General features: G+C 44.8%; 1 protein-coding gene across 5 annotated transcripts in view; it reads right to left on the reverse strand.

Annotated features, from left to right (window-relative positions):
- Positions 1-26652, reverse strand: part of MKRN2 (makorin ring finger protein 2) — a 37582-nt gene that overhangs the window by 2052 nt on the left and 8878 nt on the right. Inside the window, exons 1-6 of one of the 5 annotated variants that reach the window (XM_060161149.1) lie at positions 26188-26422; positions 13298-13426; positions 12176-12357; positions 10706-11010; positions 9597-9811; positions 7378-7488 (exon numbers count right to left, since the gene is read on the reverse strand). In XM_060161149.1, the coding sequence (XP_060017132.1) occupies positions 7378-7488; positions 9597-9811; positions 10706-11010; positions 12176-12357; positions 13298-13426; positions 26188-26213 (968 nt within the window). In that variant the 5' untranslated portion in view covers positions 26214-26422. Of the gene's footprint in view, positions 1-7377; positions 7489-9596; positions 9812-10705; positions 11011-12175; positions 12358-12526; positions 12550-13297; positions 13427-26187; positions 26423-26652 lie in introns of those variants that run through there. The other 4 variants (XM_060161145.1, XM_060161146.1, XM_060161147.1 and 1 more) reach the window with 4 other exon arrangements.

Here is a 26652-nt window from a genome sequence, read left to right on the forward strand (position 1 = left end):
AGGAGCTTCACCCAGGAAAGTTCTCCTTCCTCCTGGCCAGCAATGACGTCAAGGTGACCACAGGAAGCCTTCACTTAGGAGTCACAGGGAAAGCAGCAGGCTTTAGCAGCTGCCTAAAGTTACAAGTCCCATTCCAATTTTCCTTGCTCCCCACCCTCCAGAGCAGGGCTTCGTAACTCTATGTGCTACAGAACCCTTCTCGGAACAACGTTTTTAAATGCATAAAAGAAGACACATAGGTCTACAAAATACAGTTATCAGAAAGTTAAAAAAGATTTCCCCCCATCTTCAGTTTCTAGCTACAGACCCCTATGTTACGAACCCCTGCTCCTGAGGAAACTCAGAACCAAACAGACAACTCCCATTCCTTCTCGCTGAAATGAAATTTGGCTTATGTAATCATAAGTGATCCCACATTGCAGAGGAAGAGATGCCCGAGAAGCCAGAAGGGCGGGGAAGGTGCAGAAATGAAGCCAAATCCCAGCAAAAAGGGCAGGCTGCCGTGGGGATGGGGTACGTGGCGGTGGCAGACAAGGAAGGGACCTTCTTGACTTCAGTGTTCCCTGTTTTCTCAGACGAGGGGACAACGGCAGAGACAGTGGTGAAAGCCCCTGAGGCAGGCCTCAGAGCAGCACAAAGAAAAGCTCCCCAGCGGCTGTCCACTTCCACCAGGTCTGACTCAAGCACAGGTGACCGGGGAGTGGATTTGAGCAGAAGTCTGTGGACCAGACGCCATCCATGGCCCACTGTCCCCAAGGTTCTGAGCAGATCTTCAAATGACCGCTCAAGTGGCAAGTTCTTAACAGGGTCTGCGGGACGCTGGCTTTAACAAACTCGTCAGGTTCAAAACATTATTCTCTGGTCCCCACCCTAAAATGATCGCCCCCCTCCCCCAGCCTTATCTGGTTACCAGGGACATAAGCCTCCAGATCACTCCTACTCCATCTCTGTTCTCAGCACCCACATCCAATTGTGACTTCTGCCTACAAAGCACCTCCCCAGTCGACCATCCTCTCGGTTCCCACACCGTTGACGCGTTCGGGGCACCATCCTCTGTTGCCTGCCTGCCTGCTGTGGTCCAGTCTCAACTGGCCTTCTCACCAGGTTCTACTCTCTTCACACACCTCAGAGGAGCTTCCCCAAACAGTGTGTCCCTTGTCGTCCTGTTCTTAAAGACCACTCAAGGCCCCTTCAGACTTGTGCCTGTGTCCCTGTAGGTCCCACATCCTTCGATACATTTCTTTCAACCCCCAGGGACCACGCCCACTGCTCCCCAAACACAATCTGCACCATTCTGCATCCATGTCATCCCATCTGCCATCCCAGCCCCCAACCCCAACACACGGACTATTCATGCTTCAGGGCTCAGGGTCCCATTCCCATCCTGCTTTCCCTGACACTCCCAGGTGGATCCCAGTGCCTTCTCTATTGTGACATCTGGCTCCGGCCTCTCATGATGAATCTGTCACCAGATAACCTGTATCATAATTGTCCTCCTGTAATTTCCCATGAAATTTCTTACTGATTTTTACTCTATATCCCACATTGGTGTTTAGCTTGAGGGAACCTGGCCTGCAGCTCAGTAAATGTCTGTGGAATGCATGAAAACACTGTCATCAACAGAAAGCAAGGCCAGGAAGACCCAAACAGCAATAACGTGACTTTTCGGAGAACTGCAGCAGAGTGCCTTTCTGCAGGCTGGACCCCTCTGCCTTGCCAGAGTAAAAGAAGGTATCAAGGTAAAAGAAGGTATCAAGCCTTTAGTAATCAATATGCAACTTAAAGGAACTATTTAAAAAGGTAATATACAGTTTCGCTTTTAGTACCCTTCCTGCAGATGAACTAGAAATACAGACATTCTTAAAAGACCTGAAGGCACTGGAGAGTGAACAAAAGTAGGATTCTTCAAGAGATTAGACACCTGGAAGAATGGAATGGCAAGAGACGGAGTTATCTTTTTAAGAAAAAATAGCACTTAACCTAGAGCAGGCTCCAGGCAAGTATCTACGTGGGGTGGCTAAAACTCAAGTGGAAAAATCAAGTCTTTCTGGCCTGAAGAACAAAAAGAGTTGGTGGAAATCAACCACTGGAAGAGAGGAAACAGTCCCCCAAAGAAAAGGGCCTGGAGAGGGACCCATCCAAATACTGCATACTAAGTCCTCCCAAATCCCAGGCCAGTCCCTAACCCACACATCAATGCAGCAGGCTCAAGGCAACTCAGCTAAGGATAAAAAAACTGAACTGAGATTTGAACTGCTGCCCAAGAGTTTGAGTCGAAACAATTTCTCTGCCTATTAAAACAAAAACATTAACGTTTTATAAATGAACCTAACAGAATCCAGAGTCTCTACAAGGTCAGATTTACAGTGTCTAGGTTACAATCCAAAATGACTCAACTCAATGAAGAATCAGTAAAATGTGACCCATTCTTAAAGGACAATCAACAGAGTCTAACTTCAAGATAACAAGGATTTCAAATTAGCTACTATACATGTGTTCAAGAACATGTGCAGAGAGGAAAAAAGACTGGAGGGAAAAAAAGAACAGAGCCTGAAACTTATAGGACAATATAAAAAAGTCTGTCACCTGTAATTAGAATCCCAGAAGAAAAGCAGTGTAGTAAAAAATGTGATGAAACAATGGCCAGACTTTCTCTAAATTTGGTGAATAATATAAACTTACAAATTCAGAGAAAACCAAGCAGTAAAATATGAAAAAAATCACTCCTAGGCAAAGTATCAAACTGCTGAAAACCAGGATAAAGACCCAGAAAAATGACATACTACAATCTGAATCACACATGACTTCTTATCAGAAACTACAGAGGCCAGATTATACAGTGGAACGACATTTGCAAAGTGCTGAAAGAAGAGAGGGGAAAACCCCAAACTATTATCTCAGAATTTTACTCATTGAAAGAGGCGGCAAACATGTGAATAAGACCAATTAGACCAATAAATTCAATGAAAATATCCTTCAAGAATGGGGGGAAAAAACCCTATTTCTGATAAAAAGAAAACCTTCAAACTCATCACCAGCAGATCAGCAAAAATGTTAAAGGCAGTTCTTGAGGCTGAAGGGCAACTGTATCAATTGGAAGGAATTACATACCAAATGACAGAGCATTGGAAATATTATATATCTGACAAGTTTTAAGGCAAAAGTTATTATTACCTTGTGAGGTTCTAATGCATGTAAATATTACATCCCATACATTAAAGTTGCAGGATACAAAATCAATATACAAAAATCAGTTGTTTTTTCATATACTACCAATGAAGTATCATCAGAAAGAGAAATTAAGAAAACAATACCATTTACAACTGTATCAAAAAGAATAAAATACCTAGAAACACCAAGGAGGTTAAAGAGTCATACACTTGAAAACTGCAAGACACTGATGAATGAAATCAAAGACAACACATAAATGGGAAGATACTCCATGCATACGGATTAGAAGAATTCTGTTAAAATGTCCATACCACCCAAAGCAAGCAATCTCTACCAAAATTCCAATGGCATTTTTCACAGAAATAGAAAAAACAATCCTAAGATTTGTACAGACCCACAAAGTCCTGAACAGCTAAAGCAATCCTAAGAAGAACAAAGCTGGAGGCACCGCATTTCCTGATTTCAAATTAGTTTACAAAGCTATAGTGATCAAAACAGTATGGTACTAAACCAGACACACAGATCAATAGAACACCATAGAAAGCCCATAAATAAACCTGTTCATATATGGTCAATTAATTTACAACAAAGGAGCCAAGAATATGCAATGAGGAAAGGACAGTCTCTTCAAAAAATGGTGCTGGGAAAACTGGACAGCCACATGCAAAAGTATGAAACTGGACCACAATCTTGTATCACACATAAAAATTAACTCAAAGTGGATTAAAGGCTTGAATGTAAGACATGAAAGCATAGGCAACAAGCTCCCTGACATCTGTCTTGGAGATGATTTTTTGGATTTAACACTGAGAGCAAAGGCAACAAAAGCAAAAATAAACAAGAGGGACCACATGAAACTAAAAAGCTTCTGCAGAACAAAGGAAACCATCACAAAATGAAAAGACAACCTACTGAATGGGAGAAAATATGTGCAAGTCACAGATCTGATAAGGGGTGAATATCCAAAATATACAAAGAACTCATACAACTCAGTAGCAAAAAAAAAACCCAATCAGATTTAATGGGCAGAGGAACTGAAGAGACAGTTTTTCAAAGAAGACACACAAATGGCCATCAGGCACATAAAAAGATGCTCAATCTCACTAATCACCAGGGAAATGCAAATCAAAACCACAATTAGATATCACCTCACACCTGTTAGAAGAGATACCTGCACCCCCATGTTCACTGCAGCATTATTCACGATATCCAAGATATGAAAACAAGTTGTTTAACAGATGAATGGATAAAGAATATGTGGTATGTGTCTGTGTATATATATACACACACACACACACACACAAAATGGAATATTATTCAGCCATGAGAAAGAAGGAAATCCTGCCACTTGAGACAACATGGATGGACCTTGAGGGCATTATGCTAAGTGAAATAAGTCAGAGAAAGACAAATACTGGACGGCATCACTTTTATGTGGGAATCTAAAAAAAAAAAACTCATAGAAAAAGTAGAAAAGTGGTTGCAAGAGGCAAGGGTGCAGGGAAAATAGGGAGAGGTTGGTGAAAGGGTGCAAACTATCACCTATTAAGATGAATAAAGATAAAACACAGTGACTCTGGTTGACAACACTATTGTACAACTGAAATTTGCTAAGACGGTAGAAAAAAAATTGTGAGGCAATGGATGTGTTAATTAGCTAGATGGGGGACTCCTTTCACAATGTATATCAAATTACCATGATGTACACTTTAAAGTATTTCATAATTTTATTTGTCAATTATACCTAAATAATAAAAAATTATTACCTTGTGCAGTTCTAATGTATGATATGCATTATATCTGTAGCACAAAGATGGTAATGAGGAAGTAACTGCATATTATATAAGGCAGCAGGAACATTAATTCTGACTAAAATATTAGAAGTATATTGTAATCCCAAGAAAAAACCATTAAAAAAAAGAGATAAGCTAAAAAGATGCAAGTTAAAATGGAATTCTAAACAATATTCAAAATAGCTAACACAGCAGAAACAGCAGAGGTATCCATCAGCAGGGGCACAGAACAACCGGGGTAAACAGGCAGCCCTTGCTTTGCGAGGTTCTGATCATGTGCTATGGTCTGAATGTTTGGATCCCCCTAAAATTCATATACTGAAATCCTAATGTCCAGTGGGATAGATTAGGAGACAGGTGATTAAGTCATGAGGGTGGAGCCCTCACGAATGGCATTAGTGTTCTTATAAGAGAGCCGGTGAGCTCCTTCACCCCTTCCACCATGTGAGGACGCAGTGAGAGGATGCTGGCCCTCACTAGAACCTGACCATGCTGGCACCTTGATCTTGGACTTCCCAGCCTCCAGAACTGTGAGAAATAAATGCCTGCTGTTTATAAGCCACCCAGTCTGTTGTTAATCTGGAACAGACTGATACACCATGTACGGTGAGTTGAATAGCGGCCCCCAAAAGACAGCTCAAAATCCTAAGCCCTGCTACCTGTGAATGTGACTCTATTTGGAGAAAGGATCTTTGCTGATGGAGTTAAGGATCTCAAGATGAGATCATCCTGGATTAATGGGAGGGTCTTACAGAGAGACCCTTACACGAGTCAGAGGGGAGAGAGACACAGAGCAGACAAAGGCAGAGACTGGAGTTACGCTGCGCCCAGAAGCCAGGAGAGGGGCCTGGAACAAATTCTCCCTCAGAGCCTCCAGGAGGAGCCACCCTTGCCCACACCTGGATTTTGGACTTCCAGCCTCCACAAGTGTGAAAGAACAGATGTCTGGTGTTTTGAGCACCCAGTCTGTGGTAATGTTACAGCAGACACAGGAAATGAATCCACTATGGTTTCGTTAAGTGCCACTGGTCCCCCAGCAACACGGTTCAAATTTCTGTCACCACAACACACAACTGTGAGTGACCACGTGAAGCACACACTGTCAGCTCTTCAGTCCAAACCACCATACGAACAGCACATGTGCGCCATGGTCAGTGACTGACCATCTTAATTCTCCTCCCAAGTCTGTCGGTGACTGGTCACTGTGCATCTGTTATTCAGTGGAGCTGTGTTGCCTCCTTGTTGCCCAGTGATACATCCACAAGACATTTTACAAAAACAGATAACTGAAAGAGGAAACTGGCCAACAAAGATAGAAGTGCAGCAAAGAAATGACAAGTGGTAACACTGGAAGTGAAATCTGAATCCTCCGCCGTATTCAACGCATCAGCAAATCCATCCCAGTTCTTCTAAACAGGTCCAGAATCTGACCACTTCCCATCACCTCCATGCCTCCTACCCTGGTCCAAGCCACTGCCACATCTCGCCTGGACTGTTGTAACAGCCTGACTGGTCTCCCCATTTCCACTTTTGCCTCCTCTTTGAATATATTCTCAGTGGTTCAGCCACAGTGATCCTTTCAGAATATATCAGATCATGTCACTCCTCTGGTCAAAATCGTATGACGGCTGCCCACCTCAGCCAGAATAAAAAAGCTAGTCTATCCAATGATGTACAGAGCCCGACACAATTCACCCCACTCCCCCTGTCCTCGTCTCCAGTGTTCTCCCCACCTGCTTCTCTCCTGCAGCTCCGCCTTGCTGTTCCGAACAAGGCAGACACGCTCCAGCCTCAGAGCTTTCTCTGCAGTGACAGCCCCGTCCCTCTTGAGCGCTCTTCTCAGTCACATGGACATGGCTCGCCGCCTTGCCTCCTCGAGATCTCTGCTCACAGGTCGCCTTACTGACGTGTCCTCTGGGCTCCAGCATGGAAACTGCAATCCCCTCATTTCCTATCCCCATTCCCAGGCTTATTTCACTCCTTAGCCCCACCATATAATAAACATTTTCCTATTTTCTTGTTTGTTTCTTATTATTTTTTTCCTTCAGTAGAATGTGAACTGTGTGAGGGCTGGGATTTTTGTCTAGTTTGTTTAATACTGTATCTCCAGCAACTAGAAAAGGCTTATCAGACAGATCTTTCATCTCTATTTGTTGAACGAATGATCAGAGATAAAAAGGCTATCTTAGCACTACAAGCAGGATTTCTAAGGGACACCGCTCAGCTTAAAAACCGTTAAGCAAGTCCACTTCACCACAGCCTTGCTTGCTCATATCTGTGTCCCCAGAGCCCAGCATGCTGCCCGAGAGAAAAGACACTGAGTGGCCTCCCCACAGGGGAGGCCCTGCATGAAGCAAAGATGGAAACAAGAGCCAGGCCCGCACCAGATCACGCTTGAGCGCAGAGCACTTACCCCATTCCCTGTTTGAAAGCTTCAATCAACTCGTTCTTTTTATTCTGATCTTCTACCCAGTACACACTTGGAATTACAAACTCTGATATCACACGGCACTCTGGACAAGACCTGAAGTAAGAATGAGGTTAGTAAGGGAGAGATTCAGTTACAAATCCTGTGCACACTCCACCACTAAACCTTGTGCTCAAATGCATGACCACTCCAGGTGTTTTTCCCACCCCGGAATTCTAAAAGGTACAAACGCAATCCTCTAACCTAATTTACTGTTGAAACATGTTCTTCTCAACAATAAAAAAGACAACCTAATTTTAAAATGGGGAAAGGATTTGAGTAGGCATTTCTCCAAAATGGCCAATAAGCACAGAAAAAAATGTTCAGTACCATTAGTTATCAGGGAAATGCAAATCAAAACCACACTAAGGTATCACTTCACACCTGCAAGGATGGCTAACATCAGAAATCAAGACCAACTAAGTGCTGGCAAGAATACGGAGAAACTGGAATCCTCCTATGTTGCTGATGGGGATGTAAAATGGTCCAGCCACTATGGATGGCAGTCTGGCAGTTTCTCAAAATGTTAAACACAGAGTTCCCATATGCCCAGCAACTCCACTCCTAAGGGTATACCCAAAAGTTCTGAAAATAGTATTCAAACAAATAAACAAATGTTCATAGGCACGCTAGCCATAATAGCCAAAAGGTGGAAACAACCCAAATGTCCATCAACTGATGAATGCATAAACAAAATGTGGTCTAGCCATACAATGGAATATTATTTATAGTCACTAAAAAAGAATGGAGGGGCTTCCCTGGTGGCGCAGTGGTTGAGAGTCCGCCTGCCGATGCAGGGGACACGGGTTCATGCCCCGGTCCGGGAAGACCCCACATGCCGCGGAGCAGCTGGGCCCGTGAGCCATGGCTGCTGAGCCTGCATGTCCGGAGCCTGTGCTCCGCAACGAGAGAGGCCACAACAGTGAGAGGCCTGCGTACCGCAAAAAAAAAAAAAAAAGAATGGAGTACTGATCCATGCTACAATATGGGTGAACTCTGAAAACATGCTGAGTGAAAGAAGCCAGACACAAAGGCCACAATATTGTATGATTCCATTTATATGAAATGTCCAGAACAGGTAAATTCATAGAGAAAGAGGAGATTAGTGGTTGCCAGGGGCTGGAAAGAGGGATGAATAGGCAGTGACTGTAGGTAGAGGTTTCTTTTTAAGATGATGAAAATGTTCTAAAATTAGACTATAGTAACAACAGCTGCACAACTAAGAATATATATATATTAAAAAAACCCTGAATTGTACTTTTTTTTTTTTTTTTGTGGTACGCAGGCCTCTCACTGTTGTGGCCTCTCCCGTTGCGGAGCGCAGGCTCCGGACGCGCAGGCTCAGCGGCCATGGCTCACGGGCCCAGCCACTCCGCGGCATGTGGGATCTTCCCAGACCAGGGCACGCACCCACGTCCCCTGCATCGGCAGGCGGACTCTCAACCACTGCGCCACCAGGGAAGCCCTGAGTTGTACATTTTTATCTCAATAAAGCTGTTATTTTACCACACGAATGTGTGACTTCAGGCAAATTACTTGACCTCACCATACCTGAGTTTCCCTATACATAAAATGAGAATGATGATCAGAGGGTCTCTGAGAGAATTACGACTTAATGTACGTGAAGTTTCTGACAGTACACAGCACACGGTAACTTCTCACTATGACTTAGCTTTTCTCCCACCCCACTGCGGAATTTAAGAATCCTATGATGTTATGTGTTAGTTATCTCTCAATAAGACTGGGGGATAAAACCCTGTGTTGGCTCACTGAGTACATCCCATGTATCAGACATTATGTGAAATGTGTTACATGCACTATTCCATTTAGTCCTCAAATAAGCCCTACGTTACAGATTAAAGAAAAAAAGGCAATCGGCCTACGGGCGGACCACCAGTAACTGTGCCAGAGGCAAACGGGCCTTCTCACAGAGGATCCCTGCTGAGTGTCCCCACAACACCCTAAATGCCTGGCAGGAATTGTCACCTTCCTTTTTAAAGGAAAAGACAGTTGGGCTCAGGGAGGGTCTGCGACTTGCTCAAGTCCTTGCTCAAGGACTCACCACTCACCTGTGGAGGACAAGGGAAGGCTTCCCTGTGGATGGAAGAAAATCCCCAATCAAACCTTCTCCCAGATTCTATAGGTAAGACCCCTGCTGCACTTACTTGATGATTGGGTTCTCAAACTGCTTGGCACACCTCCACTGCCGGATGCAGGACAGGCAATACGTGTGGTTGCAGTTGGAAAGGATCCCGAACCTCCGCTCTGAGGCTGACGCTTTCTCGAGGATGACCTCCATGCAGATGCTGCACACTTTGTCCTGACTCGCCTGGAAGGCAAAGGCCTTCTCCATCTCGTGTTCGAATGTTGACATGCAGATCTGAAGTACAGGGAGGGGGGAAGGAAACCTTTGGTTCTGGGCTGGGGAGTGGTGAGAGCCCAGAATGACTGCCGGCCACACAGTACAACCAGGATCGGGAAGGAACGGGGACTGTGGCTGCTTCAGGCAGGCCTGCATTCGGGACACAAAACTCTCTCAAGACCACCACTGGGTCGCCCCCTGCCTGTCGGCACTGCTCCATGGTCACTTCCAATTTAAAGCCGAGACCAGAGGCCCAAGAAGATTAGAGGGCCACTGTGGGGTCAAGGAGGTCCCAAAGACTGGGACCCTGGTCTCCTTGCCCCTCTGGGTACCGCCATTCCCAACACCAACACCGTTAATGCCAAATAACCCTTAATCTAAAACATCAGGCTGACAGGCCAGGGTCAGAGGTCAGCAGCATCACTTCTTCCTACGAGAACCAGTTACTGAACGAATCCCTTCACACTCAGGAGGCAGGTGAACAGAGCATGTCCCCTGCGCAGCACCACGCATCAGGCACCAGAATCAATGCAAAGGACCTAGGACCCAGGCCCTCGCACAGTGGATGCACACATGAGCCGAACCCACAGCACAGCACCGGGATGTCATGTCCCTGGGGAGGAGGGAAGCGCTAACCCGTGCTCACCTGAACACCCCCCGGGGGACGGCAGAGGGTTCAGACAACCTCCACAGCTCTGTGCTGAGCAGAAGCCCGCACAAACACGGGAGCCTAATGACCTGCAAGGTCCCTTCCGACACCGAACTCCTCAAATTCTCCAGAACTCGGCCTGGCTGGCCAGGGACACAATGCAGGTATTACTGGCAGAAAGATGCTTACAGAAATACCGATTCTGTCACTTAGTGCACTTCAAATTCCTTAAAAAGAGTTCCCGTAAAGGCTTGCAACTGTACCTTCTCGTGAGCTTTCCTTTGCTCTGGGTCGAAGGGGTGCAGGACTTGTAACCTACAGATTTCACACACTTCCCCATGCAGGTAGACACAAGCATCCCCAAATCGGCACTCCCCGGCAGCTGCGTAGGGGCACAGCTGCTGTTCGCTGCTGTAGGAACTGCTAGCTTCCAAGCTGTCGAGACCACTCCTGATCGCTTCTAGGTAGGAAAGCGGCTTCAGCTCCGGGCTGTTCTGCAGGTCGCTGCAGCCTCCGGGATTACTCACCACACTTGGGCAAGTCTTTTCTTCAGCCATGCCAGAGAGATCTTAAAATAAAACACACAGCACACACACACACACACACACACACACACATATGAAAACTGGCCCAACCTTTCTGGTAAGCAATCAGTCAAAACCTGACAAATTAACCCTGACTCTGGGAATTTCACTCTTGGGATGTATGGAAAAAAACAGGCCAAGAGGGGAAAAATAAAAGAAAAAATGTTCAGAGTGATATTACTTAGAATCATAATAAAAAAACAAAAAAACATAATTGGCAACATAGGGAAATAGCAAAGCAGACCATGATATATTTATATAAAATAACACTAAAGTTCCTTTTTAAAAATGCCAAGTATGGAAACCTCAACACATGGACCAGTTACACTTAAAAAAAAAAATTAAAAAAAAAACAAAGTATAAGTCAAAAGGAATTCAGAATAAGGTCAATAGAATACAGTGGTTTCCTTTTTACCAGTAAAGTTACCAATGTTTTTAAAGTGAAGGAGAATGAAAATCTGGAGCAAGTCTCTGGGTCCTGAGGCCAGAGTCAAACTGTCCTTCGGCCACCCACCCGCTTCTCACACGGGAGCTGCTGCCTACCCATCATGCTTCTAACATTTTCCGAGGGGATATATCTGACGCAATGGATTTATTGTTTGCTTAGGATGGGATCTGCCTATCTTATGCTGAACAATTTCCAGAAGTAGAAACCCCTTCACCTGGTGAGGACCAGCCAATAAAAACAACTACGATTTGTAGCCTTCTACCCACACAAAACCCTGCTCCAGGGTACAGATCACTCCCCAAACCTGAACATGCTATTCTATTTCCAAAGGTGGAACTGGCTCAGCCTAAGAACTAAGACTATGAACTGACCAAGAAGACAAACAGTGAAACGTGCTCTTCAACAAAACATGTAGCTTTGAAATGAACAGCTTGGTGCTTCTCAGAGTTGGGCAACCACGCTATGCAGATGACAGTTACATGGTGACAAAAAGGCCACTTTCAATGTTTTGCCAGGAAAACCTGGCGCTCTGCTCCACCACGGACACGAGGCCTAATGCATCATCTGAACGCTCTGCAGCCAGATGTAGCCTGTTCTCAGGACTGTTCTGGGTGTGAGGTTAGGAGCCCCCTTGACAAGAGAAGGCCAAGGAAAGCAAGAGTGCTGTTCAAAAAGGCAACAGAAGGATTCTGTTCACTCACTTCGGTCTCTAAGTACCAACGTCCTCTTTTCACGTTTCCCGGGCTCGTGTAAGTTAGTTTTCACGATTGATGCAGTGAGGTCGGAAGGAGGGTGAGGACTGTGGAAACCCAGGGAGGGCACCCCGTGGGGAACAGTGCCCATGGCCCCACCAGCTGCAGCAGAGGGCCTCGTGTGATCGTACCTGAACAAAACACACAGCAGATGCATTACGGACACACCACATGCACATGCCTCCCGCATTCCCCAGACCTGGAACATCCCTCCTTCTGCTCCATCTGTAGACGGGGACAATGAGACAATCGTTCCCTGTATTTTAACTGATAAAAGTCTTATCAATTAGTAAGAATTACCTGGCAATTCAGAGTGAGTAGTACACTGCTGTCTATCACCTCCACTTAAGTGTCCTGTGGGACTTGGGTGGGACAGATGCACTGCCCAGACCACACAAAGAGAGCCCGACGGTTCCGGAGATGCTGACTGACTGGCTTCTCCTGGACTGTCTCTTGGGGGCGCCCACTGGCAGGGGGAGGGCTGAGTGGGCCAACTTCCCACATCCCAGGCAGCACAGAGGAAGGACTGAAGGGAACTCTGCAGCCCAGGAAAGCAGATCAGCCCTTCACTACAACAGCACAGGAACAGGTTTTGGAATTTTCTCCTGTCTAGAAGTTACAAAACTTGCCTACAGATGTTAGTAAAAAAGGATGATTCTACATGCTCATAAATGTTCATTGCACTCATAGCAAAAAACTGGAAGCCCCTTAAGTATCTAATACAGGGATAGTTAATAAAATGATGGTACGTCAACATTATGAAGAATTATAAAATTACAGGTAAGACATAAAGTAGCAGCACTGGAAGGAGCTTATGACATGTTAAAAAAAGGCAAGATAGAAAATCTTATGTATACTCTGAGGGCAAATTTATAACTATAGACTCATAAGAATAGACATGAAAAGTGACTCTGAAAAATTAAAATTTTTATGGTACTAAATTTGAGGTTTCAAAATTATTTTTGTAACATTACTTTTAAACTAAAGTTTTCCCATCATCAAGACCCAGGATTTAAATCCGTGAAGGTAGTGAACTCAGTGTAACAGCTGGCGATAGAAGCGGGTGCTTGCCTGCAACGAGTTCCGTAGGCGCAACAGCCCTTCTGGTAGTATTTGCAGATGGTAGATGGCTTGCTGTTTGCCAAGTCATGTGAGAACAGGCACTGGTTTCCTTCCCGACACACACCATGCATAAAATACCTGATGAGACAAGCAGAGGCATAAAACTTTTGTTGTTGTTGTTGTTGCGGTACGCGGGCCTCTCACTGTTGTGGCCTCTCCTGTTGTGGAGCACAGGCTCCGCACACGGAGGCTCAGCGGCCATGGCTCACGGGCCTAGCCGCTCTGTGGCATGTGGGATCTTCCCGGACTGGGGCACGAACCCGTGTCCCCTGCATCGGCAGGCGGACTCTCAACCACTGCACCACCAGGGAAGCCCAAGACAGTGATTTTAGATTCACCACATCTATTTCAATGACAGCTTTTCTGGAAGAAAAATGATCCCATGCATTTGTCTTAAGATATATCCTCTTGATTTAAGATAGGCCACATACGTAAAATGTGAGCCTCATGATTGAGAAAATGCACACTGAAAGACTGCTCTGTTCTCATGGATTTTAAAGGGTATGGTTGTAAAGGAGTCAGAGACCTGGGCTCAAGATCTAGCTGTGCCACATGTAAGCAAGTCACAAAACCAACTTCCCTGGGCCTTCCTACCTTTACCTATAAAACAAAAATTACACTGCCTACTCCACTATAAACTGTGGTGAGGCTCAAAAAAGATAGTGGAGCACCAGGAGACACATATAAGAATGTTCCACTAAGTTGTCCAATTCTGGCCCTGAAAGAACAACTGGGAGGCATTCTAGTTCTGTCCAGCCAGAGCAGAGAGGCCTGGCTGAATACTCAGAGGAAACTGTAGAGGGACATGCCTTGGCATTAAGGGTAAACAAGTCCCCAAATAAAGAGATTTTAGACCTGCCCTAATAAACATTTTCTTTTTTTTTTTTTAAAAAAAACAAGCTTCAAAACGATCTAGCTGATAGCAAATAACTTACTGTCAACTAAAACAAACTTTAACATTCTTTGAAGGAAGACCAAAAAATCCAAATGCTCAAAAATACTCACAATGTTTGGCATCCAATCAAAAATTACTAGACATACCAAAAAGCAGGAAAATGTGACCCACAGCCAGGAGGAAAATTAGTCAATTAACAGGAATGACAGATGATGGACTCAGCAGACAAGGACTTTAAAACCAGCTATGACAGGCTATCATCAAAAAATCCACAAACAATAAATGCTTGAGAGGGTGTAGAGAGAAGGGAACCCTCTTGCACTGTAGGTAGGAATGTAAATTTGTGCAGCCACTAATGGAGAACAGCATGGAGGTTCCTTAAAAAACTAAAAACAGAGCTACCATATGACCCTGCAATCCCACTCCTGGGCATATATCTGGAGAAAAACATGGTCCGAAAGGATACATGCACCCCAGTGTTCATTGCAGCACTGTTTACAATAGCTAAGACACGGAAGCGACCTGAATGTTCGACAGAGGAATGGATTAAGAAGATGTGGTACATATATACAATGGAACATTACTCAGCCATAAAAAAGAATGAAATAATGCCATTTGCAGCAACATGGATGGACCTAGAGATTGTCACAATGAGTGAAGTAAAGTCAGACAGGGAAAGAGAAATATCACATGATATGGCTTATATGTGGAATCTAAAAAGAAATGATACAAATGAACGTATTTACAAAACAAAACAACTCACAGACTTAGAGAACGAACTTATGGTTACCGGGGGGGAAGGGTGGAGGGAAGGAATAGTTAGGGAGTTTGGGACTGACATATACACACTGCTATATTTAAAAAGGATAACGGGGGCTTCCCTGGTGGCGCAGTGGTTGAGAGTCCGCCTGCCGATGCAGGGGACACGGGCTCGTGCCCCGGTCCGGGAAGATCCCACATACCGTGGAGCGGCTGCGCACGTGAGCCATGGCCGCTGAGCCTGTGCGTCCAGAGCCTGTGCTCCGCAACCGGAGAGGCCACAACAGTGAGAGGCCCGCGTACCGCAAAAAAAAAAAAAAAAAGCTTGTCAATAGAATCACACATGCACGATCAATTAACTTTTGATAAACGTGTCAAGGTAATTCAACAAATGATGCTGGACCCAGTATCTATATGGAAAAACAAAAAACCTCAAACATTACATGTCTGCTGATGTTACCCAATATGAATGAAGTATACAACATAACCTGCCATGTATCCTAGTCAAAAACATTTAACTTGAATCCAACAAAACTCCAGATCTAACTTCTAGTTTATAGGAAATACAGGGGATTGGGAACAAGCTAGAAGACCTCATGAGGAAGCAACCAGATAAATACAAAAGAAGAGGCAGCAGGTGGGCCAGATCTCTTTACCAACGAAGCGTCATGGAAAAAAATAAGGGGAGGGGGCCTGGGTCTGGAAAATGATTTGGTGGTTTCTTAAAAACTTAAACATAAATTTACCATATGACTCAACAATTCCAGTCCTAGGTGTTTACCCAAGAGAAATGAAAACATATGTTCACACAAATACGTGTATAATACATGAATGTTCATAGCAACATTATTCATAATAGTCAAAAAGTGAAAACTGACAATCCCATCAACTGGTGAACGGATTGTTGTATGAATCCATTTATAAGTAGTGTTAAAAAAGGGGCAAATCTATAGGAACAGAATGGTCCTTATAAAGATTATACAGCCTATATAGGCTACGTATAGACACAGTCCCTACATATGGTATGTAAATTATACTTCAATAAAGCTGTTAAAAGAAGAAAATTTTAAAAGGAGGAAACTGCACTAGATTAGTAGACAGAATATAAGGTATGTAATAACCAATGCAATATTTGGCCCTGGATTATATTCTGGTTTGGACAAACCAGCTGTAAGAAACATTTGTGGGACAAATGGGGAAATCTGAGTACGGACTAGGTATCAGGTAATTTATTGACATGGAAAGATGAAGATAATTAACTGAGAAAAGCATATTAGATAACAGAATATACAGTAAAATGGTGTAACCGCTACGTAAAACAGTAAAACGGTTCCTCAAAAAATTAAAAATAGAATTACCACATGATTGAGCAATTCCACTTTTGGGTATATACACAGAAGAACTGAAAGCAAGAATTCAAGTATTTGTACACCCCTGTTCAGAGCGCATTATTCACAGTAGCCAAAAGGTGAAAACAATCCAAGCGTCCATCAGAGGATGAATGGATAAACAAAATGTGGTCTACAAATACAATGGAATATTACTCAGCCTTAAAAAGGAAGGGAAGTCTGACTTGTGCTACAACAGGGATGAACCTTGAAGATGTTATGCCAACTGACGGAAGCCTGACACAGAAAGACAGCACTGTGTGATTCCACTTATGAGAGGTGCTTAGAATAGTCAAATTCACAGAGAAAGGGAGGAGAATGGGTGTTGTTGGGTTGGGGGAGGCAGAATGAGGAGTTAGTGTTTAAAGGGGACACAGTTTTAGGTTGGGAAGATGAAAAGAGCTCTGGAGGTGGATGGTGGTGATGGCTGCACAGCAGTGTGAATGTCCTTACTACTCCTGAACTGAACACTTAAAAATGGTTAAGAGGGTACATTTATGTTATGCACGTTTTACCACAATTAAAAAATTTTAAAACAGCACATAGAGTATGCTCTCATTTTGGTAAACACTAACTACACACATGCACACATCTGCATTTTAACAATGTGGAAAGACAGACAATAGCCTTTTTTTTTTTTTTTTTTTGCGGTACGCGGGCCTCCCACTGTTGTGGCCTCTCCCATCGCGGAGCACAGGCTCCGGACGCACAGGCTCAGCGGCCATGGCTCATGGGCCCAGCCTCTCCGCGGCATGTGGGATCTTCCCGGACCGGGGACCTGCATTGGCAGGCGGACTCTCAACCACTGCGCCACCAGGGAAGCCCGACAATAGCCTTTTTACGAGTGGCAATCCTTGAGGGTAAGGCATATGGTGTTTTGTTTTTTTTTTTTAACACCTTTATTGGAGTATAAATGCTTTACAATGGTGTGTTAGTTTCTGCTTTTTAACAAAGTGAATAAGTTATACATATACATATATCCCCATATCCCCTCCCTCTTGCGTCTCCCTCCCACCCTCCCTATCCCACCCCTTTAGGTGGTCACAAACTACCGAGCTGATCTCCCTGTGCTATGCGGCTGCTTCCCACTAGCTATCTATTTTACATTGGTAGTGTATATATGTCCATGCCACTCTCTCACTTTGTCCCAGCTTACCCTTCCCCCATGGTATTTTCTTATTTTTGTTGATCTGTACTTTCTAATATTTCTACCATGAACATACACTGCTTTTGTAATAGTAAATGGTTGCTTTAGTTTTAAAAGATTATGAAGGGCTTCCCTGGTGGCGCAGTGGTTAAGAATCCGCCTGCCAATGCAGGGGACACCGGTTCGAGCCCTGGTCCGGGAAGATCACACATGCCACGGAGCAACTAAGCCCGTGTGCCACAACTACAGAGCCCGCAAGCCACCTACTGAAGCCTGCGTGCCTACAGCCCGTGCTCCGCAACGAGAAGCCACCGCAGTGAGAAGCCCGTGCACTGCAACGAAGGGTAGCCCCCGCTCGCTTCAACTAGAGAAAAGCCCGCGCATAGCAACAAAGACCCAACGCAGCCAAAAATAAATAAATTTATTAAAAAAAAATTACGATAAGTATCGAATACTGGAGAGAGTATGGTTTAAAAAAACCACATAAATGCTCAGTACAATACCTATCTCACAGTGGGTACCCCCAAAGTTCAGCTCTTATTAGTTTAGTAAAAACACGCTGCCGATTAAGCTGACAGTTAGTTACAAGAGGGACCTGGGCCTTATCACAATGCACGCAGGGGGCTGAGGAGTCACAGTCCATGGACCGAGGCAGAGAGAAGGGGGAGCTGGCCCAGGGGCCGCCTAGCCAAGCAGTCTACAGAATGCCCGGGTGCCGATGGGCGGGAGGAGTATGTCCCAGAAACACAGAAAGGCAGGGAAGCGAGGCCCCACGAGGGTGCGGCAGGCCTGCTGAGACAGATGGAGAATCAGGCCTGACTGGGGCAGCTGGACTAGTAATGAGTGCGCCTCCCAATAAGGGACAAGGGGCCCAAGTCAAGCCCTGAGACACACTAAACCCCCTTCCTAGGCCTCTTGCAGAAAGGCCACTGGAGCTGCAGGGCGAAGACAGACTGGAGAGGCTGGAAGTGTAGGTGAGAGGAGCCCGTCAGGAGGTTGCTCTGTAAAGGGGCTTTATCTGTGAACCCATGTTTTAACTTAAAAAATATACTATGGAAAGTCTCAAACATACACAAAAGCAGACAGTGGCAGGGGAACTCCCAAGATGTTTCCACACCAGCTTTCACCTTATCAACTCCCAAGCACTCTGGTTTCACTCATTTCTCCCCTCTCCCGTATGGCTGTGACAGTTTATCTTTTTAGCGAGGGATAACACATACCTTTTGAATGAAGACTTCGGGGCAAGGAGGGCCCTCCCTCCCTCTGAACAAGTATGTTATCAGAAATACGTGAAATGAGGAAAAATACAACAGCTCCAACAAGCAGTACCATCAGTACTCTGTTTAGCACTTTTACTTCTTTATCTCACTTAATCCTGATACTACTCTGAGGAATATTAGCTCTATACCCGTGATGCAGACAGGAAAGCTGAGGCTCAGAGAGGTGTGATGACTTAGAGAAGATCTAATTGCTGAGTAGGGGACCCCAGCTCTGGTCTTCCCAAGACAGCCCTGACCTTTTCCCACAAAAACTGATTTTCCTGGCAGTCTGCCTCTGTCCATACCGTGGCCCCTTTCTGCAACACTGTACCCCATCTTTCACTGTACTTAACTGTGATAACCCACCTTCCTTCATGACCAGCACGAGTCCTGGCTGGACCAAGAAACCTTCCCACCGCTCCAGCCCACAGTGTGCTTTCTTGGCAGCTCCATGGTATAGTGCTTCCCAACTTGGGGCCCCTGACCCAAGAGAGCTGGGGCTCTTGAACACATGGTTGGGAACATCCGGTTAACACCACACACAAAAATAAACTCGAAATGGATTAAAGACGTAAATTTAAGACTGGAAACCATAAAACTCCTAGAGGAAAACATAGGCTGAACACTCTTTGACATCAATCGTAGCAATATTTTTTTGGATCTGTCCCCTAAAGCAAAGGAAATAAAATAAAAAATAAACAAACTAAACATAAAAGCTTCTGCACAGCAAAGGAAACCATCGACAAAATGAAAAGACAACCTACTGAAGGGGAGAAAATATTTGCAAATGATTTGGTAAGGGGTTAATATCCAAAATATATAAACAGCTCATACAACTCAACATCAAAAAAAACAAACCACCTGATTAAAAAAGATGGGCAAAAAACCTGAATAGACATTTTCCCAAAGAGGACATGCAGCTGGCCAACATGCACATGAAAAGATGCTCAACATCAGTAATCATCAGGGAAATGCAAACCAAAACCACAGTGAGAGATCACTTCACACCGGTCAGAATAGCTATCATAAAAAAGAACACAAATAACAAATGTTGGTGAGGGTGTGGAGAAAAGGGAACCCTCCTACACTGTTGGTGGGAATGTAGAATGGTGCAGCCACTGTGGAAAACAGTACATACGTTTCCCAACTAACTAAAAAGAACCACCATGTGACCCAGCAAGTCCACTTCTGGGTATATAAAAAAACCTCCAAAACACTAATTTGAAAAGATACATGCAAAACACTAATCTGAAAAGATGCACGCACCCCAATGTTCACAGCAATATTATTTACAATTTCCAAGATGTGGAAGCAACCTAAATGTCCATCAACAGAGGAATGGATAAAGAAGATGTGGTATACGTATATACAACGGACTACTACTCAGCCAGTAAAAAGAATGAAATCTTGCCATCTGGAGCAACATAGATGAACTTGGAAGGCATTATGTGAAATAAGTCTGACAAATACTGTATGTTATCACTTATATGTGGAATCTAAAAAATATAACAAACTAGTGAATGTAACAAAAAAGAAGCCGACTCACAGATAGAGAACAAACCAGTGGTTACCAGTAGGAAGAGGGAAGGGGGGAGGGGCAATATAGGGGTAGGGGGTTAAGTAGAACAAACTATTAGGTATAAAATGAGCTACAAGGATATACTGTATGACATGGGGAATATAGCCAATATTCTATAAGAAATATAAATGGAGTATAATCTTTAACAACTATGAATCACTGTATTGTACACCTGTAACTTACATAATATTGTACATCAAGTATACATCGAGGGGGGGAAAAAAAGCCTGGGAATAACTTGAGGAAGATGCAGCTGGAACATCACCAAATGCGACTGAACACAGAAAGCCTAAACCTAACCAATTATGTGGTTGTGCCTGGAACTGGAGAACTACTGACAACGTTCAAACGTTGGGAAAGGGAGTGGACTCTAAGGAAGGTCAGAAGGCCCGGACTGTCCTTCCCAGAGAAAGGGTACCAGAGAACACAGGTGGCAATTCACGCTGCACCTCGGCCCTACAATGGGCCTGGGAGGCTGCTGAGCTGGAGGCCCTTCCATCCCTCCTTGCTCCCTAAGCACACTTCTAATTTTCTCCACCTGTCTATCTCCCCAAAAGCAGAAGTGCTGACCAGGCCCACCTGACAATTTCTTTTCTCCTGGGAAATGTTAAAGGGTATTCTACTTTGTATGTCAGTGTCTACTGAGTTTGGGTAGCATGAGCCATCTCTAAATACACCAACAGAATCAAATTTCTGAGCCTACGAAGATGACTGGACCTGTGATGTAAGTGACCATACTAAGGTGGCGTCCTATAGAGTCTTTTCTAGGTGGTCAGTTATGCTTTTCCCAGGCAACACCCACTGGGAGTCTTCCACTAAATCAGAGATTGTGTAGTAACTTGCTATAAGGCTGCTGTAGATTTACTTAAAAAGAAAGAAAAAAGGCTCAGAATCTGGCAAACGAAGGGTATTCTTGTTAGAAACTTAAAAAAAAAAGGCCTATATGAAAAGAATCTTGTCACAATACTGATTTAAAAAGTATGCAGCAGAGTTAATAGAGCAGGTCTGAGCCTGCTTACAAGGCAAGGCCCTGCTTATAGCACCTGGGACTTGGCTGGTAAACAGTTCCCTACACTGATATAAACTGTCTCTAAGTGATCAAAGTGGCTCACTGTGCCTACACTGTGTACAATGTGGTTTACGCTGAACATCTGCTTTCTTTTCCTTCTGGGAGCCTGGTTTGGGTACATGCTGGGCAGAGGGTGACCGTCCAGGGCACTGGATCTCTAGCGGGCTTCCCTGGGCACATGTTGCTGCTGCATTTCTGCTGCGGGAGGAAGAGTGTGCTGTGACCCTTTATGGGAGGAAGTGAGGGCAGGAAGCCTGCACATGGGCTCCTCCAGATGCCGCCTGAGTCCTTCTCCCTTGTGATCCATCTGTGACTCCTCACTACTCACTGTGATAAATCTTAGCCTTGAGTACGACTATGCGCTAAGTCCCATGGGTCATTCTAGCCAATCACTAGCTGTAGGGGTGGTCTTGGGATCCTGGACACGAAAGTTTATGACGCTTCTAAGCAGTCTGGTAATTCTTCTTGAGAAATGCTACTCAACACTGTGACATTGTTCCAATCATCCTCAAGTATGGTAATCTTTGAAGGTATAAAAGTAAAAAAATAAAAAAAATAAAATCAGTGCCAAGAGCCAAATCCGATGATCAGGATTAGTAAACTCACAAAGAGTGGAAGAGAACAGGTTCACACTGGTTACATAAACAGGTTCACAAAAGAGAGATCTAACAAATACTTCATTTAATAATTTCTTTTGGAGAACTAGATAAGATTTCCTGAAAGAATCAGGGTAAGAGACTACCACAGCTTCTCTACCAGATACCACCTGTTAACCAGGCATGCAAGAGGAAGTCCTATTCAGAAAACTTGCCTTCCAAACTGCACTATCTTTCCCATCAAAAATCCAAAATATTTAACCACCACCTAAAGCTTCTAGTTTTGTCACTTATAAGCTGGTGACTTCATGCAAGCCATTTTACTTCTGTAAGTGACTGAGCTGAAATCTTAACAGGTTCAAAAATAACTTCTAGGCCACCATCACTGCCTTCAACAAAGGTGGGTGTGAAACAAGTGTTATAAGAGGTAGAGCCAGCCAGCCCTATTTTTGTAGCATATGTCACCATTTCCACTCCCCAGTGACAAACACAAAACTTCCCTGAGCGCATCCTGCCTGTCCTTCGGGGCATCTCTGTCATCCGCTTATAGCGATTCCTCAGCATCTAGGTTATACTAAACTGAATCCAGGCCCTTTTCATGTTACACCCTGTAATAAATTTCCAACTGCTCACCCTTCCCTATGGCCAAACCATTCCTTATATCTTCCTAGAGAGAAGACTGAGACAGGAGCTGGGGAGGAGTGTGGGCTGTTGCTAGTATGAGGGGGGAAGTGCATGGCTGGAGACTCAGAGCAGGGAGATTCTTTCTAGGGGACACTCCAAAGTCATCTGTTATCCTGGGTGACCCCAAAGACCGTTTCAGATGGTGTGGCTATTATATGCTGCAAAGGATATGAGGTTCACTACTGGCCACAGAACCGCCAGCGGCTCTCGCTGTGCCTGACGGCTGAACCAAACAGAATCAATCTGGTTTCTTGCAGGTCTTTCAACGGTGCCTGCCTCTAGCAAAACACTTTTGCAAATCGTTTCCAGGTATATGGGTAATTTGCATTCTCAGTGTCACCTTCCTTTCTGTTTTCGCACATAATTTCACAGACTTAAATTCTATGGCCGTACCGCTTGTGACAAAAGGTCCATCAAGGGGGACACAGCTAATGCGAGGCACGGTAGTAGGCTTGAAATAACTGATAAGAGGTGGGGATGAAATAAAGTACAGTGTAGTGGGTAAAGGAAGACTCTGAGGTCAGAGAGCTTCCTGTGACCTTGAGCAAATTAATTAAATCTCCAGACCTTTTTCCCCATCTGTAATATGATATAGTTGTACTTCACAGACTGCATGTCAGTGCTTAGCCTAACACACCAGAAATGCTCTTAGGATGGTTAGTCGTTGTTATCTAATCTCTTAACCAACGCTGCTGGTTAGGCATTACTATCCCAATTTTACAGATAAAGAGACTGTGATACCAGAATCAGAATCCAGAACTGCCCAAGTCTGGAGCTCAAGCTCCTCCTACTACTCACTGGCCACAAGATGCCCCATATTTTGTGACTTTCAGTGAGTCAAAAGCTCTAGGCCCGACTCTCAGGAAACTGTAATTCTAGGTCTTGTACTACTGATTATAAAACAAAGGGACCTCTATCACATTGAGGAGGAGGACAAACAAACTGGTTACCAAGCAATAATAAAGGCCTGCACCAGGGCTTTGAAAACAGACTGGAAGACTTAGGGAGATGGTTTGGAAAAAGAATCAGCAAAAAAGGATCCCCAGATTGAAATTCTGGATAGAGTGGAATGTCAAGAAATCAGGGGAGCTGACTGATAGCACAACTGTGTGAGGGGCCATTCTTGCATTCCAGGCAATAAATATGCAGTGTCTTTGTCATTAAGTCTCGGAATCCTAACATTTCACATCCATCTCTCTGAGAGAAATAATTCGTATCAGAATGGAAGCAAAACAAACTCCCTGTCCAGCTGACATTCAGAATAAGCAAGTATATCACACCCCATAGCAAGGAAAACAAACCAAAAAACAGTTTGCACCCTGACATAAACCAAAAACAGCAGACCACTCAGTTTAGATCTGGTCCCCCAAATAAATCATACCTGGATCATTTCATGTAAGTTACCAATGTGTGGAGATATGACTTCAGTGAATAAGATAATCAAGTGAGAAAAGCTTTCCCATCACGAGCACACTAACGTAAACCTGGTACGCTTGGTAATATGGTCGTTTTTCCTGTTTAAATATGTGTTCTGTTTTTTATTTGGCGAGGCAGCCCTTGTGAGGCCCAACTCCTTCACATCTCTTTGCAAGTAACCTTTATTTTCCTTATGGTTTTGTCTGAGTTTTCCTTTCATATGACCATATTAAAAGCTTTGAAAATTCCTGTAGTAAAGAAACTTTAATTTAGCATTTCCGAAACTTATCTGGGAGCCACAGGGTCTACAAGAGCATAAATTCTGATGCCACATATCTGCCACCTGGAAGCTGAATAACCTTGGCAAGTCACTTCAATGGCGAGGCTTGGTTTTATGATCTGTGGAATGGTGCATGTTGCTGGATTACATGTGACACGGCTGTAAAGAACCTCAAAGAGCACCCAGCACACTGCAAACCCCTGCAACGAACAACAGTTAGTACTGTTGGAAGGAATTGATTCCTTCCCAACGTTCCAACCCACTCTAGTTTCTCTGCTCCAACTTCCTGCAGGACACCCCTATTTGGGAAAAACAGAATTAAAGCTTTTAGGTCAGGCCATCTCCTAGTATAGAAGGAGAAAACCCAAGATGATCCTGATTTACATTTTTGTTCCTGCAGTTAGATGTGAATTAGGGGCAAGGTTCAAGCCTGAGCATAAGGTTTCCTTATCTGTAAAATTAGATTACCACACAGAGTTGAGATTCAATTACAAAGCATCATATAAACGTGCACCATTATGTGGCCGCATCTTAGGAGCAGTAACCAAAATTTGCTATACAGTCCACAATGACTAAGAATATTGCTCCAACAGGGGGAACTTTATACAAATAAAAATAAACATACACAAAGGTCTTCACAAAAGACCTTCTATTACAAATAACCTAGTAAAACTCTTTTCTATAGACACTTACGTGCAAGTTTCTGACAACTGCTAAATATACGTCACCTAGGCCTTGCATAAACTGACTGAACAGTTAATGTAGACTAATGCTAACAGGAAGCTTTTTACATTACACTGTGTCAACTATTCATACTAACGAAAAAAAGTAACAACACAGATGATAATTAAATAAACTGCTCATTACACAATCAAACCATACAACTGTGGGCTGGTTTTTTCCCCCCAATCAATGTTTCCCACACAGACTTAAACCAATTATGAAAAGAAAAATTGTACTTTCCAGCTCCAGTAAGACTAGGATCCCAGTACCTTCAAGCCACACGCTTAGCAAGGAATGAGGGTGTTACTCATCAAGTTATTTGTATTTAACAGGAGCAGTGCAGCCACCTGGCTTTGAATTTTCTACAACCAGCCACCCATTAATGTTGTATTTCTCCACGGAAATGGGTCTCTTAGTAAGATGAGAATCTCAACCTCCGTTAGCCTGAGATTCCTGCAATGCAAAATAGGAATAATGTCTGCCTAGTACTGAAGACTGGTGACGAGTATAAATGACTTGGGAATATGCGGGGCAATGAACAAACTTCCAGTAAATGCTATTTTCCACACAGCAATTCTTAACTCGCTAACTCTGCAAGTTTACGCTGCATCGGAATTCTCCAAACTCTTAGGAAACCAAGGCCGCTTTCGGGGCCCCAGCTTCTTTGAGGCCCTCACCGACGATTAACAGCCTACACCTGCGTGGTATCTCCATCTGTAAACCACCTCCTGGTGCCCCTTTACTCAATTCCAAATCACCTTTTCCAGCTAAACCCTCCTGGCCCGGCCCCCAGGACCCCACCAGCACTCCTTCCTTCCAGCCGCCCGCGCTGGCTTCGTCCAGACGTCGCCACGAGGCTCGGCCACGCACCGCCGGGTCCCAGGCTCCTGCCGCCGGGCCCCAGGCTTCGGCCGCCGCGCCCGCCTCGCCTGCGGAAGCCGGACCCCGAACCGGGAGCCACTTTCCACGACCCCGCTCCGGCTTGTTTCCCTGACGCAGGACTGGGGCGCACCCGGGGAAGGACCTGCGGGGCCTCGCACTGACCTGCAAGTGACCTGCTTGGTGCTCATGGCGGTCGGGTGGAAGAGCCGCCGTCCCGCCGCGGCCTCTCGCTCTCGTCGCCGCCTAGGCCTCGGCCCTGCCCATCCCGCGCGGCCGCGTCACGCCGGCGCACGCCGTCGTCCCCGTGCGGCACCTTTGTAGCGCCGGCAGCAAACCTCGCCTGCCGTCACAATTGGTTCCGCCCCAGGGGTGAGGCTGGGTCGACCCCCAATCTCGGGCACTCCTAATCCGGCATTTTCAAACCTCCTGGGCGGGTCCTGGCTAGCCTCCCAGTCCTGCGGGTTTTATCCCGGGTGCCGACTATTAGTTCCTATGGGTCTGCCCCTTTCTCCAACTGCATTTCTTAGCGGCTTCTCACGGCCTAGAATTACCGCACCCCTCCCGAGGCCAAGTTCCCGCCTCTCCGCTGCGCACCTTAATCCCAAATACTCCTACCCACCCAAACCC

This window comes from Lagenorhynchus albirostris, chromosome 10 (genome assembly GCF_949774975.1).
Source record: "Lagenorhynchus albirostris chromosome 10, mLagAlb1.1, whole genome shotgun sequence".
NCBI lineage: Eukaryota > Metazoa > Chordata > Mammalia > Artiodactyla > Delphinidae > Lagenorhynchus > Lagenorhynchus albirostris.